At 40.2% G+C, this 17,035-nt stretch overlaps 1 protein-coding gene across 1 annotated transcript in view; it reads right to left on the bottom strand.

Moving 5' to 3' along the window:
• Positions 1 to 3,337: 3,337 nt before the first annotated feature.
• Positions 3,338 to 17,035, bottom strand: part of LOC149311714 (adenosine deaminase 2-like) — a 35,783-nt gene continuing 22,085 nt past the window's right edge. Inside the window, exons 4-10 of the mRNA XM_089527753.1 lie at positions 14,161 to 14,371; positions 11,626 to 11,753; positions 9,670 to 9,760; positions 7,549 to 7,657; positions 6,543 to 6,700; positions 5,004 to 5,206; positions 3,338 to 3,673 (exon numbers count right to left, since the gene is read on the bottom strand). Of these exons, the coding sequence (XP_089383879.1) occupies positions 3,529 to 3,673; positions 5,004 to 5,206; positions 6,543 to 6,700; positions 7,549 to 7,657; positions 9,670 to 9,760; positions 11,626 to 11,753; positions 14,161 to 14,371 (1,045 nt within the window). The 3' untranslated portion in view covers positions 3,338 to 3,528. The remainder of the gene's footprint in view (positions 3,674 to 5,003; positions 5,207 to 6,542; positions 6,701 to 7,548; positions 7,658 to 9,669; positions 9,761 to 11,625; positions 11,754 to 14,160; positions 14,372 to 17,035) is intronic.

The following is a 17,035-nucleotide window of genomic DNA, read 5'->3' as shown; positions in this document are numbered from 1 at the left end:
AACAACAAGTTTTTATGTACAAGTTTATTTTTTAACATGTCAATAAAGTATTTTAAAAATAATAAAAAAAATTACAGAACTGATTAAAAATCATACAAAATTTAAAAACAGATAAAACACACATTCTGCTCATATACGCAAGAAACGTTAGTTAATGGGCTTTTGAAAACAATTAAGGCAAGTTCACAGAGGATGGGCACTTATGAAGCACTAGTCGCCACAGCAACCAAATGGAGCTTCTTTTTTTCAGCCAGGGTCTGTGCTGACTGGGGAATTCTTGAAGCTGTAGTTCACATAAGTAACTTTTCTATGTTTTATGTGGCTGGTTACATTTCCTGGGCACATACAGCTAGGAACTACTGAAAAATGGATAAAATGGACTTGAGTTTCATCCAGCAGTAGCTTTGCTGTGATAAGAAAGAATGCCCTGTTTGTTTATGTTATAAAACTGGAAGCATGGATAGCTGTTTTCTTGATCTGGGGATATGTACAATAACGTTTGCTGTTCCTGGCCATAGACAGCCTGTGATTATACTGCTTAAATGCAGTGGCCCCTTGCTATCCATTGGGGTTTGGTTCCAGGACACCTTGTGGATACCAAAACTCATGGATGCTCAAATCGCATTGTATACAATGCCATAGTAAATTGGCATCCCTTATATAGCACATATGCTCAACTATATGTCAACCTCATGTATAATTAAGAGCAGGTTTGGGTAGCCAAAATTATGGAATTTAAAATTATCCATAGATAAGTCAAGGGTAAAACCTAAAATACCAAAGAACTTACACAATTTCAGCAGGCATAACTGTTTGTGCTCACACTAAAGACTGGATGGAGAGAGAGCAGAAGGGAGTCAGTGCTTCCAGGACAGATTATGGTCTTGGCTTTCATCAAGGGATGGTTCCTTTTTTATATGAGTTAAAGTTCAGTAGCCAAGGATAAGTTGACTCAGATTTTTGGGATAAATATTTGGGCTAAAATTTCTAGACTGATATGCAAGTATATACAGTGGGCCCTTGGTATCTGCTGGGGTATGATTCCAGGGCCCCGCCATGGATATCAAAATCCATGGATGTTCAAGTCCCATTAAATACACTGGTGTAGTAAAATGGTGTCCCTTGTATAAAATGACAAAATTAAGGTTTGCTTTTTGGAATTAATACTTTAAAAAATATTTTCCAACCATAGATGGTTGAATCTGTGGATATGAGGGCTGACTGTAGAGTAAAATGGTAAAATCACAGTTTGCTTTTTGGAATTTATATTTTTAAAAATATTTTCAAACCATGGGTGGTTGAATCTGTGGATAAAGAATCTGTGGATACAGAGGGCTGACTGTACATCAAGACAGTAGTTTAGGAACAGTCAGGGATTTAAAACCTGAAGGTGAAACTCTCCTCTTTGCCCCAGTCAGCATTGCCTATTATCAATCCAACATCTGGAGAGCCATAGGCTCCCGACTCCTGGAAAGTTAAAACTTTCTCATCTACTTTGTTCTCAGTCTAGCTCTCCATTTCCCTGTCAGTTCCCAGTTCCATGTCCATCTCATTCGTGGTTCATGGACTAGATAGGTTCAGGCAGCCCCCTACTTCCGTCCCCTACTAGAACTACAATTATGAGTCCTTCTTACCTTATGATCCAACTCTGTCTCCTCTTCCATGCTAGTCTAACATGTGAACCAGTCATTCCTCTTCCCGCCATCCCTGGCTAATTTGCATTCCACATTTTGATTGGATGTAAGGAACAATGGTGTGTTCAAAGAGGGATTATTGATGTAATAATCACTGAGCCTTACAATTATCATTGTAATTTACACACACTACACTCTTCTGGAGCTCCAGCACGAAAAATACAGCATGACAGTGTCAGCATTTAGATTGAAACACCTTTTGTACGTATATACTGTATATACTCATGTATAAGTCTAGAAATTTTGGTCAAAAAATTAACCCCAAAAACCTAAGTCAACTTATCCAAGGGTCAACATAAGTACTGTACTTTGACTCTGATCAAAACGGGGCCATCCCTTGGCGAAAGGCAAGAGTGTAATTTGTCATGGAACCACTGGCCCTCCCTCCTGCTCTCTCATCCATCCAGTCTTTAATGTGAACGCAAACAGTTATTACCTGCTGGAATTTTGTAAGTTCTTTGCCACTGTTTTCCATTGCTTCATCCTTAAGGTGCTTTGTTACATGCCCCTAAGTTTTAACCTCAATTTATCAAAATCTACAATTTTGGTCCCAAAACCTGCCCTCAACTTATACATGAGGTCGACTTATAGCTGAGTATATATAGTATATATCTTTAAATAAATGTGTATCAGTGGAACAGGACTTTAAGAAAATTGATTTGGGGCTTGTATTTCATTTCTGGGCTCAGATATGGTTAGGATTTTTGCCAGTCAGTGTATTTAAATTGACATCTGTTTAATTTTATCTAAAATTTTAGTTACTTGCTTGCTGCTATTGACTGATTTCTATTGTTACTCCCTAACTGTATACCAAAGGCAGATAATAATCTGATTTATATTACAATCACTATTTTTAAAAAGGAGATAAAAAATACAAGCCAACTAAACTAAAACCATTGATTATCAGAAGCAGCCCAGCAGGCTAAAGACATATATATAAAAGAAGGTCTTTGTCAACTACTAGATTCTACAGTCTTTGAGAAAGCTGTCTTCCACATTTTTGTTCCTAATGCTGCTTTAATAGCTCTGATGGCACAGAGAAGGTCTTAATATCCAGGTAGGTTATACTAAAAAACACTATCCTCATGGCAGCTGTGTTTGTTGATTCAGTATGTATATCCTTGTGAGTGTGCGTTTAAGGTTTGAAGCTAGTGTAAACCAATTTGTGTAAATCCTTTGATTGTTGTTAACAAATGGAGTTTCTCAGTTTGCAGTCAATGCTACATGAAGTTCATTTCAAACTCCAAATATTGCTATTTTAATTAGTCTATTTTAATGGCTTCTGCTAATTAATAACTGCAAATTCCCTGATATTATAGAAAGAATGAAATATTGTTCTTGAAAATTCACATGGCAAAGAATCACATAATACATATAGAATGTCCTGTAAAATGTTGTTGATAACTAGTAATGTTTACCTAAAAACTTTAGAACATAATATCATTCCAACCTGAGAGAAAGCTTTTTGTCTCTTCCAAAAGCTGCTATGGCACATTTGATAATACAGCTAAGGCAATGAATAAGCCAAGTTTGCACTAAGCATCCACAGCCAGGTGACAAGAAGAGTTTAGGAGGACTCCCCAACAGCTGATGGAGTTCAAGCACATTGAATTCCACCTTTGAGAAGTACATTTTGTACTCCTTCAGTCATTTTGATCATTGGCAGCATAATTTTAAAAAGCTCTTTACTGAGGAACAGAAATGGACAAGGGACAGGAAAATAAGTCTCTTGCTTTTAAGCAATCATCTGATCAAAGTCCCAGGTTGAAAGATTGCTGTAGCACCTCTTAATTCCAGCTTGCTACAGCCTCAAGATAAAAGGCCCTCTTGCTTCTTAATAACAGGGACTAAGACTTGGTTCCACCATGTCTCTCACTAGCTCTGGGATAATATCAGAGGCCATTACTACAAACTCTTCCCACTTTTTTTGCCAGATCTGCAGGGCTTTGTCTCTCTCCTTAGGTAGCAAGGTGCTATAACTGTGAAGAGAAAATGTATAGCTCAGATTAAGAGTAGCAAAAGGTGCTTCAAGAGCAGAATGACAACATTAAAAGCCAGAAAAGAACAGGGCATTGAAATTCAACAAACTGACTTTTTATACTGCACTGGATGTACATATTCAGGCTAGAAAAATAATCTCACTGAATTCACAAGGCTTAAATACCCTAAAGACTCCAGGTCCCATTTGATCTTGGAAGCTACACAGGGTCAATTTTATGTTAGTATTTTGATGGAAGCCCACCAATGGATACCAGGTGCGGTAGGCTATATTTCAGAGGAAGGAACTGGCAAAACCACCTTTGAATATTACCTGCCTGAGAAAACCCTATAAAATTTATGGGGTCGCCATAAATGGACAGGTGACTTGAAGGTATATTTACACACACAAATATACTTGAGATTGCAGCTGTCATGACTTCAGCTTCAAGCTCGGAGTTAGAGGATGAGCTGCTGGAGCCTGGGGCTGCCATAACACCGGCTGAGGAATTGGACCAAGTTCCTGATACCTGAATGAGAAGCTAAAGGTTTAGAGAAAGCAAAATCTAAGGTAGGGCCCCAACAGACACTCTCTGAGGGCTCAATTCCTTTTTAAAAAATTACAATGCAGGGAGCATGCCATGCAGACGGTCAGGAAAGGCCTGGATGAAAAGTATGAGTCCTTAAAGAGCCAGTTCCCTGGCCTGATGGAGAAACTAGCTGGCCTTTAAGGATTCACACTCTTCACACAGGAAGGTAGAGTTGAAGTGGAGTAGACTCAACAGAAGTATCCCAGCAAGCCTGGCCAGTGGCTGGGGATTATGCTTCTTGTAGGGTTTGATTTCCCACTCGGCCATGAAACTCACTGGTTGACCTTGGCAAGCCACATGTTCTCAGCCTCAGGAGAAGGCACAAAACAACAACAACAAAGTCCAGAGTCCAGGACTCAAGGCAGTTAACATCAGTTAAAACAAAGATAGTTAAAGGTCACAGCATACAAAAATTAAAAAGTACTGGTAATTGAATTATCAAAAAAAAAATTAAAATGAAAGCCAATTAAAATGAAAACCATTAAAATAATAAACAAAAATCCAAAACATTATACATTTCCTCTAAAAACATCAGGATACCTGCAGTACTATCCACAGCACTATCCTCTATGGCAATAGAGGAAATGTTTTGTAGAACTGTTTGCATAGGCTGCTAATCCAAAATGGACATGCAGCACAGTCATATGCCTGTGTATTCAGAAGTGAGTGCCAATATGTTCAGTTGGCCTTATTTCTGAAATATGTCCACATATATGAATGTGCAAGAGACAGTAATACTTACTTTAGAGAGTTTAATGCCAGTTGTTTCAAAGTCCTCAGATCAGCACTCATCCCTCCAATCCCCATAAACATCTCGTAGAAATCATACGACACCCCCTTTGCTCCAAAGATGGATGGATCATCAGAAGCAACCACAATGCGGTGACCCTCTGACATCAAAAAAGCAGCAGGATGGTTCCTCAGATCTGATACTAACATCAGCACCTTGAAGAGAGAAAGAGAATTATTAATACCCAGAATTAATACCCAGAGTTTTTGATTCTGCTGTTTCCTACTTCTGCATTCTAATCGCCTATGAACAAGTCCTGTTTTGGTGTGGGATCAATTTCCTTCTGGTCTCTAGCATAGAATCCTTCCATTTCTTCTTTTTCTGCCTTTTTAGCTGGAGTATAAACTAGACTTATTTCAACTTGGGAGTCAAACTGGGAATCTTCTGCCTATTGCCACAGAGCCCTGGTCTTCCCCAAGTGTTTGAATGTCCCATGCAACCAAGTATTTTAACCTCTATGAACATGTGGGATTGAGCTCACAATAAAATCTAAAAAATAAAAAATGTTACAGCATACTGTGCACATGAAAAATAGATATTACAAAAATCATGCCAATTTATGTAAAATGATACTGTTTCTTCTGAGCACAGAACTGTATGGAATAGTCAAAGCTGAGCACTTATAAGTTTTGTTAATATCACTGGGAGGTCTGTGCAAGCAGATCTTATGGCATGTTTACTGCTACTCTGTACAGTTGAGATTATTCTCAGGTAAGTGGGCAGAGCACTATGGCTTCAAGCGTGTCTGGAGGTAAATAAAACTGGTCTGGAAATTATGGAGCACTGCTAGTGTTGTCCTCATGCATGAAATGGAAGAAGCTGAACGCACTCCCAGGAGGACAGAGAAACAATATGGACATAAGAAAAACCAGTGGGAAAGACAGGCAGGCATGGCAGGTCTCAGCTGCTACCACTGCCACCATCACAATCTTCTCAGAAACTGCACAAAAAGCCGCAGTCACAACAATAACACCTACTGCAACAGAAAATGCAAGCTCTGGAGAACATCCAATAAACTCTAATGTATAAAAGAGCTATATTGCGTATCCAGGTACACATGTAAAAGGCTGCATCTGCACTGCAGAATTAATGCAGTTTGAAAACACCTTAACTGGCAAGGACTCATTGTTATGGATTCCTGGGATTTGTAGTTTGTTGTGGCACCTGAGCTCTCGACAGAAAAGGCTAAATAGCTCACAAAACAACAAGTCCTAGAATTTCATAGCATTCATGCTTGGCAGTTAAAATAGTGTCAAACTGCATTATTTCTGCAATTCAGATTAAATCATAGAACAGGCACTGAAATGACAAACCTCCCCTCTGAAAGCTTCAACTGGGGTTCCATATGTACCCTATACATATAAATACTAAGGGATTTTGTACATTTGCTTGCATTGCAGTAAAAAAAAATCCACCTTTTAGTTTTTCTGCTTCCTAAAGTCCCTCTCCTTGTTTGATATGATAAAACCAGCTTCCAGAGCTAGACAGTACCTGGTTAGAAATAGGGCAGACTTCTATAGGTATATCCATCTCCAAAGACAAATTCATAGCTGCTGGATGTTTTGGAAGGGCAAATCCATGGCCAATCCGGCTGGTGTTCAGGAGCAGTGCATCCAATACATTTTTATCCACAGAGGTGCCCTCCCAATCTGAGTGATACAGACAATGCTGATATGATTATATACTCACCAAATGGTCACTATGATAGTAGTAAATATATACTGACTAACCCTGAAATAAGTTATTTCATGCAGTAGAAAATTTTAGTGTCATCTAGAAAGGAATCATCAGAGCTTTTTTATATCCAAGGGAAAAAATAATGAAGAATTTTCACTTATTTAGGGGTTGTTTTTAAATTTTAAATTTTTTTATTGAGTTATGTTTTTCAAATTGTTATTGTGAACCATCTGAGGTCCCTTTGGGGAGAAAGGTAGGATAGAAATTAAATAAAGAAAGAAGTGTTTTTAAGGTTTTAAAAAGTTTGCAGTTACATCACAACCTGATTTTATCAACTTCATAAAGATTCCTTTAAAATCACATGTCTGAAGCTACTACATGAATTCCACAATTGTGCAGGCATGAATTCCACAACCATGATTGCTATTCTCTAACAACTTGTGTCTTTCATCACATTGGCACTTGTGAGAAAGAAACACGTTCTGTATACATCAGAACAGTGTTCAAAATGGCTCCCTACACCACTGTTCATCAAATGAAGCAAAGCTGTCTGGGGCTATGATTGAGAGACCCTAAAAACACCCTGTTATTAACAGCCCTACACAGGTGTTGCAGATTCAGGGATGTGGCTTCCTTGATTTAATCTATCCACCTGTGATGCAGCCTTCCTCTTTTCTGATTGCCTTACACTTTACCAAGCATTAATGTATTTTGTAATTAGCCATACCATCTCATGATATGTCCAGATAACTATGCATAGGACTGCAGTCCTAGTTACCTCCCTTCCATCAAATCAGCACCTTGAAGCTTTTGTGCTTACTTGTTTCACCAGCATGAAAGAAGTATGGCAAATCTTCTTCTAGAACACGTGGAATCATCAAGGCATCCTTCAATTCCCAGAGAGAGTGTCCTCCATCTTCCCAGCCAACCTGAGAAGAAAATTGAGGAGAGCAAGGACAAACCACACCTGAGTACCCATTGACTAAGGGCCCATACAGACAAGCCAAAATAAAGCTGCTTCGGGTCATTTTGGAGGTATGCTGTTTAAATGACACACACATTTTAAGAGACCAGAAGCTGCACCAGAGCGTGGCTTTGGCATGGCTTCCGGGCTTTAGGATGCATGCATCATTTAAACAGCATCCCTCCCAAAGCAGCTCTATTTTGGCCTGTCTGTATGGACCCAATGAAACCTCTATGAAATTCATGGGGCCACCATAAGTTGACAAGTAACTATAAGACACACATGTGCAAGTGTGCACATGTGCAAATACACATGCGCACACAGTCAGTGAGTACTCCCATTAATTGAAATAGATCTTAACCTTAATTACTCTTAAAAGATTGTAAAAAAAAAATTATACTGTGGCACTGCTTTTGTAGCCACCTTGGATCCCAGTTTGGGAGAAAGGGGGGAATATAAGTGTAATCAATCAATCAATGGTTATTTTGTTTTAACAAACTGTATTTTTATTTTACTGTTTCGAAGCTTTATTCTGTGAACTGCCTCCAGAAGCCTTTGCTTGTGGCATAAAAGTTGTGATATAAAAGAAGTGGCATAAAAAGTTGTGATATAAAATAACTTTGTCCAAAATAACTAAATTTGATATGAAGATGATGGAGTTGCACAATAAATACAAAAACTTCCAAAATTAGCTTCTGGAAGGGCCTGTGTTACCCTGTTGTAGCAGGTCCCCTCTCCAAAAGCCAGCAACAACTTAAAAGTTGTCATAACCTGCATGTGAAGCATGGATAGGATTGAACTACATTACTTAAAAATATATTGTGACATCAATTTTTTTTAGCCTAGAGCAGTACTTCTTAAGCTGTCTGATGCAGGTGATCAGCAGGGCCATTTTCCCAATGTGCCAAGGACTAGTACTATATTTTTCCCCATTTACAACTGTTTCTTTCTTTCCTGGAAGATTACCACATACTGGAAGCCAAACGCTCCATAGGCCAACATTTTGAGTAGTGCTGGCCTGGATACTACTTCAAAAGATGCAACATGAAACATTTTAGTCAACCTTCTATAGAATAATCCTGCCACCACATGGAATATGACTTTCATTATATGAGGCCTAAACCTAGCCATGTTTAGATGGAAGTAAGACCCATGTATACCAATGATTTCTATATTTATTTATCTATTTTAAAATATGCTTTACAGCAGTGATCCCCAAACTTTGTTCCTCCAGGTGTTTTGGAGTTCAGCTCCCAGAAGCCCTAGCCATTAGCCAACAATCAGGAATTCTGGAAGGTGAAGTTCAAAATATCTGGAGAAACAAAGGTTAGGAACCACTGCTTTACAGTCAATTTTTTAAAAAATGGGTTACTATGGTTTTTAAGGTTGTAGCTTTGTTATGATCGCATGATTGGGATAATGTATGGGTGAATTAGATTAAACTTGAGGAGATAAGCAGAAAATCCTGGATTTGATCATGGCCCTGGACAACTTTTGTATCCCTTACAGCGCTTGCAGTCTGTGATATCATGTTTCAGTTTATAATTGTTCCAAGGATTGCGATACATCCATTGTATTCCACCCTAAATACTGCAACAATTTATCAGAGGCCCAGCTGTTACCATCAAAAGTTATGTCCCATATAAGACATCCATATGCTGGTGATGCAGCCCAAGAAAACCTCTAGTTCATTAAGAATAACATTTCCTTGCTCATAGTTTTTTGTGGGTTTTTTGGGCTATGTGACCATGTTCTAGCAGAGTTTCTTTCTGACGTTTTGCCCGCATCTGAAGATGCCAGCCACAGATGCTGGTGAAACGTCAGAAAGAAACTCTGCTAGAAAATGGTCACATAGCCCAAAAAACCCACAAAAAACTATGGATGCCAGCCATGAAAGCCTTCGACTATACATTTCCTTGCTCCCTGCAATCCTTGGAATACAAAATACAAAAACAACTAAGAAAAATAGGAGCTCACCAAATCAAATCCAGCTACAGTATCTGGGAACTCAGCTCTGAGTGCAATGGCTGTATGGACAGCTTCTTCAATTTGGGAGACAGTCTGGTTTCTGAAAATTAGCAGAAAACTAAAATCACCAAAAGGAGAAAAATGAACCCAAATGGACACTGTCTCTTTTGTGCCATGAAAAAATCTTTGTAAATGTTATATCTAAAATGAATTAAGGATGCATGTAGATGGGAGACACAAAAAGGGAGACACAAAAGATTGCAGAAAGTACAGGACCATGGCATTAATTTCCCATGCAAGCAATGTTATGGACAAAATTCTGCAGCATAGACTCATACCATGTATGGGGCGAGAAATCCCAGAGGTCAAAGCAGGGCTCAGAAAAGTAAGAGGCACTAGGATTACATTGCAAACATATTATGGTTAATTGAACACACCAAAGAATCCCAGAAGAAAATCAGCATGTGCTTTATAGACTATAGCAAAGCATTTGGCTGTATAGTTCACAAAAAACAATGGAATGCTCTTAAAGAAATGACAGTCCTGATTAGGAATCTGTACTTAGGACAAGAGGTTACTGTTAAAACAGAAGATGGAGAATCAGAATGGTTCCCAATTGGCAAAGGGATCAGGCAATGACGCATTCTATCACCCTATTTGTTCAATATCATATGAAGAGCAGGTTTAGACTCGGAAGATGGGGGAGTGAAGATTGGAGGAAGGAACATCAACAATTGAAGCTATGCAGACAACACCATACTACTAGCAGAAAACAAAGGAGATCTGGAACAGTTACTAACAACTATGGATGAAAAATCTGTACTTAGGACAAGAGGTTACTATTAGAACAGAATATGGAGAAACAGAACAGTTCCCAATTGGCAAAGGGATCAGACAAGGCTGATTTTATATCCCTACTTCTTCAACTTGTATGCAGAAAATATCATATGAAAAGCAGGTGTAGATTCAGGAGGAGGAGTGAAGATAGGAGGAAGGAACCGCATACCAGATGGATAGACACAATCAAGGAGGCCATAGCTCTGAGCCTGAGGGACTTGGGAGTATATTGTACAGCTTTTAAAATTGACTTACCACTTCTGAACTGAATTCTAATTTAGGCTGCATCTGGATCCTATCGCATGGATTTTTGTCGCTGCCGCCAGGCAGGTGCAGCCTGGATAGAATCTGAATTCAGCCAGCCGGTTTGCAAAGCCGGGAATCTCCCAGCTTTGCAAATTGACCAGATGAATTCAGATTCCATCCAGACGTTACACGGGTTGCATCTGCCCGGTGGCAACAAAAGTCCATGTGATAGGATCAGGATGCAGCCAAATAAGAAGTCAATTCGGGATCAGTAAGTCGATTTTAAAAGCTGTGTGATAAGCCCACTGAGCAGAGCAATTAAGGAAAGAAAGTCTTGGAGATGTCTCATTCACACTGTCATTATGTGTTGAGGTAAACTCCAAGGTAGTTAACAAGAGGAAGAGGAGGAGGAGCAGCAGCAGCAACTTCACTACCAACCTGAGTACCAGTATGGCAAATACAATGAGCTATCATATCAGTTTTTAAAAATATAATTCTCTTAAGATGTTGTTTATTTTAAAAATTCACTGTACAGTGCGCCTGCGTTTTACACGGGCGTGCCATACGTGGCTTTTAGCATATGCCAAAAGCCGCGCCAGAAGAGCCCGTTGTGTGCCCCAGAAGAATTAATGGGACGTGCGCCCATGGCACTTGCACGCCACTGTGCACCACGGGCATGAGCCCCCTTACTTCCTATGGGGCTTCAGCATACGTTGATTTCCCCTTATGCACAGGGATCCGGAACTGATCCCCACATAAGAGGAGGCCGCACTGTATATTTTCTCTTTCTTGCATGCCCCATGATTTTAAGAATAAAATATAATTTAGTTAAGTATAGATACAGTATATGGTATTGTCGCTGATGGTAAACGCACATCTTACCTGTGTGTCGTGTATATAATTTTAGCACCCACAAAATCAGGGTGGTCTTTTACAAATTGCCTGGCCACATCTTTATAAGCTGCTACAGACCAGGACTTGTCATGTGTGCTTCCATCCAACTCATAAACCTGTGGACAAAACAACCACACACAAAGATAAATCCAAGTGGAAGGAAGTTCTGCTTGTTACGACAAAAAGGCTAACAAGCACAAGCCACAAGAAACTCCTTCTTTACAGATGCAACTAAAATAATGTCAGTAACTTGTATTGTATAAGCAGTCCCATAAGACCACAAGGAATGATATATGGATTTGGATTTCCCTTTTTAATAAACAATGGTCTATTTATATTACAACTAGTATAACTTACTTCCAAGTAAACATGCACAAATCAGGTTGCACATGCAGTTGATATTTTGTGATTAGTGTAGGTAGGAAGAAGAGGTTTATTGACAGCTGATGTACAGCTCTGCTGGAGAGCTGCAAAAAGTTGAGGGACACATCACTCCCTACTGACTGCAAGCTAGTAGTATGAGGAGTGGTTATGTATGGAAGAAGGACAGAGAGACACATATAGTTAATTTCTCTCTTACTCATACTTTACCACATCCAATAGTGATCCTAATCAGGATGTAGGGAAGGAAGGAGAATTCTGCTTCTCTAATGCTGATAGCAGTGGTGGGGACAGGGATGGAGACAGTGTGACCAGACGTCATCCTTTTCAAGGACATGTCCTACATTTCAACCTTATGTCCAGGCGGAATTTCAAAATATCCTCCATTTTGAGCATGACTAAGAAGCATAAATTTACATTTATATAAGTAATTTTTTAGCTTTTATTTTGTAATGTCTCACATATTTCTTGAATGTCCTACATTCTGGGGTGCCTTGTCCTCCTTTGTGGTTATGACATCTGGACACACTGGTTGGGGAACTGTTCCCCATTGTTCAGCTGATGCCTGACCATCTGAGTGGCAGGGTATCCAGGAATTCATAAGCCACACAGACACACAGACACCATGCAGCTTGCCCACATAACCTCTAAGAATTACCCTGATGGTGATTTTCAACCTCTGTAATCAGATATTAACACAATGAAATTTCTATACAATATCCTCACAAAATTGACACTATATTAATAGCAGCAGCTGGTGCAGGGAGTAGATCTGTTCCCTGTAGCAGTGCATCTTAAACTTTCTAATGGGGTGGACCAACAGGATTTCTTCCCCAAATATGCCAGGGATTGGCACCATACTTGTGCCCATTGGCTACAATAGTTTCTTTCCTTGATTTTTGCAACAGAGTGGCTCATGGACTGGAACTGGTCTACTGACCACTATTTTGAATGACAAACCACTTGTCCAGTTGGTCAGAGGGATCTGGTAAAAGGTATGGGCCTGGGGCTTGCTAGTACTCCAAGGAAAATAAAGCCATTGGAGCCTTGACCTACTTTCCTTCTTCTCAATGTGGACGTCCAGATATTTTCAACAGGACTCTACATTTCTGAAAGATGATCAGTCAGGTCTCATATAAGGCTTAACTATTTTCCAATACTTTAAAGTGAGTGGTGGGATGTTGCCTCTCCAGATGTTTTTGGCCTAAAACTCTCATCAGCAATAGTTTCCGAAGCACATGCTGAAAGTTCATTGGTTTTGCAGTCCAAAACATCCAGATGGCCACTGTTGCCCATTCCTGGTTTAAAAGGATATCTAAGGCCCGTTCCGGACGGGCGTATAGTACATCCCCAGGACGTACTAGGGTTAGCAAGGGGCATCACTTCCTGACACCCCTAACCCTAGTATGGACTGGGTCCGTACAAAATGGCGGCGCCCGTTCTACACGGGTGCTGCCATTTTGACATCGCGGACACGTAACGTCTAGATGCTGCGTGGCGGAAGTGACGCCGCAAGTGCGTGACTAGCACCTTGCGGTGCCACTTCTGGGGCACAAAAAGAAGCACCATTTTGGCGCTTCTTTTTTGCTGCGCCAGGGAACCGCGCAGTTTGGCCGCTGCAGTTCCCGGACACAGCAACCGCCGGCGGCGGCAGACCGCCACTTTCAGGTGGTCTGTAACACGCCTCAATAAACTTAGCAGTTTAGGAGAAAATGTTAATGCCATAGCTACAAGCCCCTGGAAAACAGACTCTGGCCCATTCATCAAAACTGTAATATTTTTAAGTGCATTCATTTTTTTCCTTCTTATAATATTGGCCAGCGTACAACCAGGATGGTATCCTGGTTTGAGCGTTTGGAAACCCGCTCAGCCATGGAAACCCACTGGGTGACCCTTGGCAAGTCACACTCTCTCAGCTCAGAGGAAGGCAAAGGCAAACTTCCTCTGAATAAATCTTGCCAAGAAAGCCCTGATCACCTTAGCATTGCTGTAAGTCAGAAATGCCTTAAGGCACAAACAACATTTTTCTTCTTCTTATAATGTTGGCCTTTGAAAAAATGTCATTCCAGATGGAATGGGGAGCCACAAAAATAAATTACTTCAAATAAGAACAGTGAAGCAAACAACAACAAAATGCATTACCGGTGGCAGAATAACTCTCAGCTCAATATACTGTACATTATCTTCATAGAACTCCAGCAGGGCCTGATAAAAATAGGCCTTAAACACAGGTGCATAGCTGATTAGACCAGAAGCAACAATGAAGATCTTTTCAAATCTTTTCCAAATGAAAGCCTGAGAAGGATAGGTCACCTCTGGAGTATCGGTTACTAGTGTCAGATTTGTCAACAAGCTGGATAGGATAAAAAAGACAATCATAATTTAATGTAAGAACAAATCATACAGAAACTTTTTACATAATCTCAATAGCACAAGTGCCAGTGTGTATAGTGCAGTGATGAGAACCTTTTACAGGCCGAGTGCCCAAACTGCAACCCGGACCCCACTTATTTATTGCAAAGTGCCATGTCCCTCTGGCTTTCTAGTAAGAAACTCTGGCAAACTGTGTGCTGGGCCGACAGCATATGTGCCCACAGAGATGGCTCTGAGTGCCACCTCTGGCACGTGTGCCATAGGTTCGCCATCACTGGTATAGTGGCTTCAGTGTTGGACCAACTTGGAGAGACCAGGATTCAAATCCCTATTTAGTCATGGAAACACACTGGGTGACTTTGGGCAAGTTACACTGTCTCAGACTCAGAGGAAGGCAATGGCACACTCTCTCTGAACAAACCTTGCCAAGAAAACCCCATGATAGGTTCACTTTAGGGCCACCTTGAATCAGAAAGAACTTAAAGGCACACAACCACCACCATCTCAATAACCCATGTACACTCCTGACTAAACGTATTTAATCAGAAGGAAATACTATGTAATTAAATTGGATTACTCCCTAGCACATGTGTTTAGAACTGCAGCATAACTGTACAATCCGATGCATGTTTAAATTCTACTGTGTTCATTGGGATTTTTCCTGGGGAAGTAAGCACAGGATTTCAGCCTAAAATGTTTTTCTTCTTTCATATAAAAGGTATATAAGGGTTGGGCTGGTCATCCACTTGAACCCTACCTTCTGGTTTTTCTTCTTCTCTCCTGTCCAAACTGTCTTCCCTTCTGTAAAGTTGAAGGCTTTCATGGCGACATCCATAGTTTTTTGTGGGAGTTTTTTGGGCTATGTTCAAGAAGAGTTTGATTCTGACGTTTTGCCAGCATCTGCAGCTGGCATCTTCAGAGAATGCTGGCATGGAAGAGAGTGGGATACACACACACACACACACACACACACACACACACACACACTGTGTGACTCTGGGTTGGCAGGAGTGATTTCCATGTTAATCTGTGCACTGTTCTGTTGTTGAATGGCAAGGGCTCAGGGTGGGAGCATATGCAAAAACTATTTGTGTCTGTTTAGTTAGGGTCAGGGGTTTCCCCAGAAAGCAATGGATCTCTAATTAAACAGACACAAATCCTCCTTGCATATCGTCCCACCCTGAGGCCTTGCCATTTGATAACAGAACAATACACAGATTAACATGGAAATCACTCCTCCCAACCGAGTGTCACACAGTATACATATACTCCACTCACTTCCATGCTAGCATTCTCTGAAGATGCCAACCACAGATGCTGGTGAAATGTCAGAAATAAAGCCTTCCCTTCTCTTGGCAATGCCATCATTGCCACCAAGGAAGAACAATACCTGATACATTTACATGTGAGAAAAGGGATGCAAAAATTTTGCTTCAACTCCATTTTGGCTAAAAGAAAGTGTTAAGGAAGATACAAAGCTCATGGAGTTGTTTCAGAAAACATTGGGAGGGAACATAATGAACAGTATTCTGAACTAAGAATTTTACTGGTCTAATTTAAATGGCTTTTCTTATCCATTTAATCTCCTGGAAGAATCTAAGGACTCCCTTTTTTCTTGGATTTTAGCCACTCTGAAAGCTGCAGACATCAGGGCAAACCTTCCCGACCATTGCTGAGTTGATCTGCTAGGACATAGGTATGATAAGATTTTAATATACTACATGATTATAGCATTTTCTCTATCATATTGTGCTCTGAAGGAGAAGGAGAGAAAATGTGGTTATATTTGCAAATTGTGGTTATCCTCTGTACTCATAGGGAATTTACATGCCGATTTATGGTGGCTGCATAAGACCAAACAGAATTATTGAGAAATGGAGGCCTGGGTATAAACATGGTTTGGTGAACTACAAAAGTTGCAGAAAGGAGATGGTTTAGAAAGAAAAACCAAAGGGAACACCCCTCTTGAAGAAGACCAAGAGGAATGAACAAAGAGCATACTGAAAAGCCACAGAATATAGAGTGTCTGTTGATGGAAAGGTGGAAAAACAGGGCATGACTGACTAGCTAGCTGGCAGGAACAGTAAATAGATGCAATCCGCCCTGCAACATTTTCCCAACTTTTAAATTTAAATTTAAGTAAATGCCTGCACTAAAAACTTACCAGAATGAAGATGCTTTTACTCCTACACCTGTCCCCACTTATCCAGTCCTTTTTGAGCTAGGGAGTTCAGATCCATTAACTTTTGGATACCTAATTTCTCAGTCAGCCCATCAAAACCTCTTATATTGCTTTTCCCCTGTTATTGTTGTTGCCTTCAAGTTGTTTCCAACCTATGGTTATCATAAGGTTTTCTTGGGAAGTTTCTTCAGAGGGAGTTTCCATTGCCATCCTCTGAGGCTGAGAGTGTGTGACCAAAATGGTGAAAGGTCTGGAAACCATGCCCTTTGAGAAGCAATTTAGAGAGCTGGGTATGTTTAACCTGGAGAAGAGAAGGTTAAGTGGTGATATGACAGCTCTGTTTAAATATTTGAAGGGATGTCATATTGAGGAGGGAGCAAGCATGTTTTCTGCTACTCCAGGGAAAAGGACCTAGAACAATGGATGCAAGCTACAGGAAAAGAGATTTCAGCTCAACATTAG

This window comes from Sceloporus occidentalis, unplaced genomic scaffold, assembly GCF_023333645.1.
Source record: "Sceloporus occidentalis isolate IW3139 unplaced genomic scaffold, rSceOcc1.0.p SCAF_5, whole genome shotgun sequence".
Classification (NCBI taxonomy): domain Eukaryota; kingdom Metazoa; phylum Chordata; class Lepidosauria; order Squamata; family Phrynosomatidae; genus Sceloporus; species Sceloporus occidentalis.
This window is presented reverse-complemented; position numbering and strand designations above follow the sequence as displayed.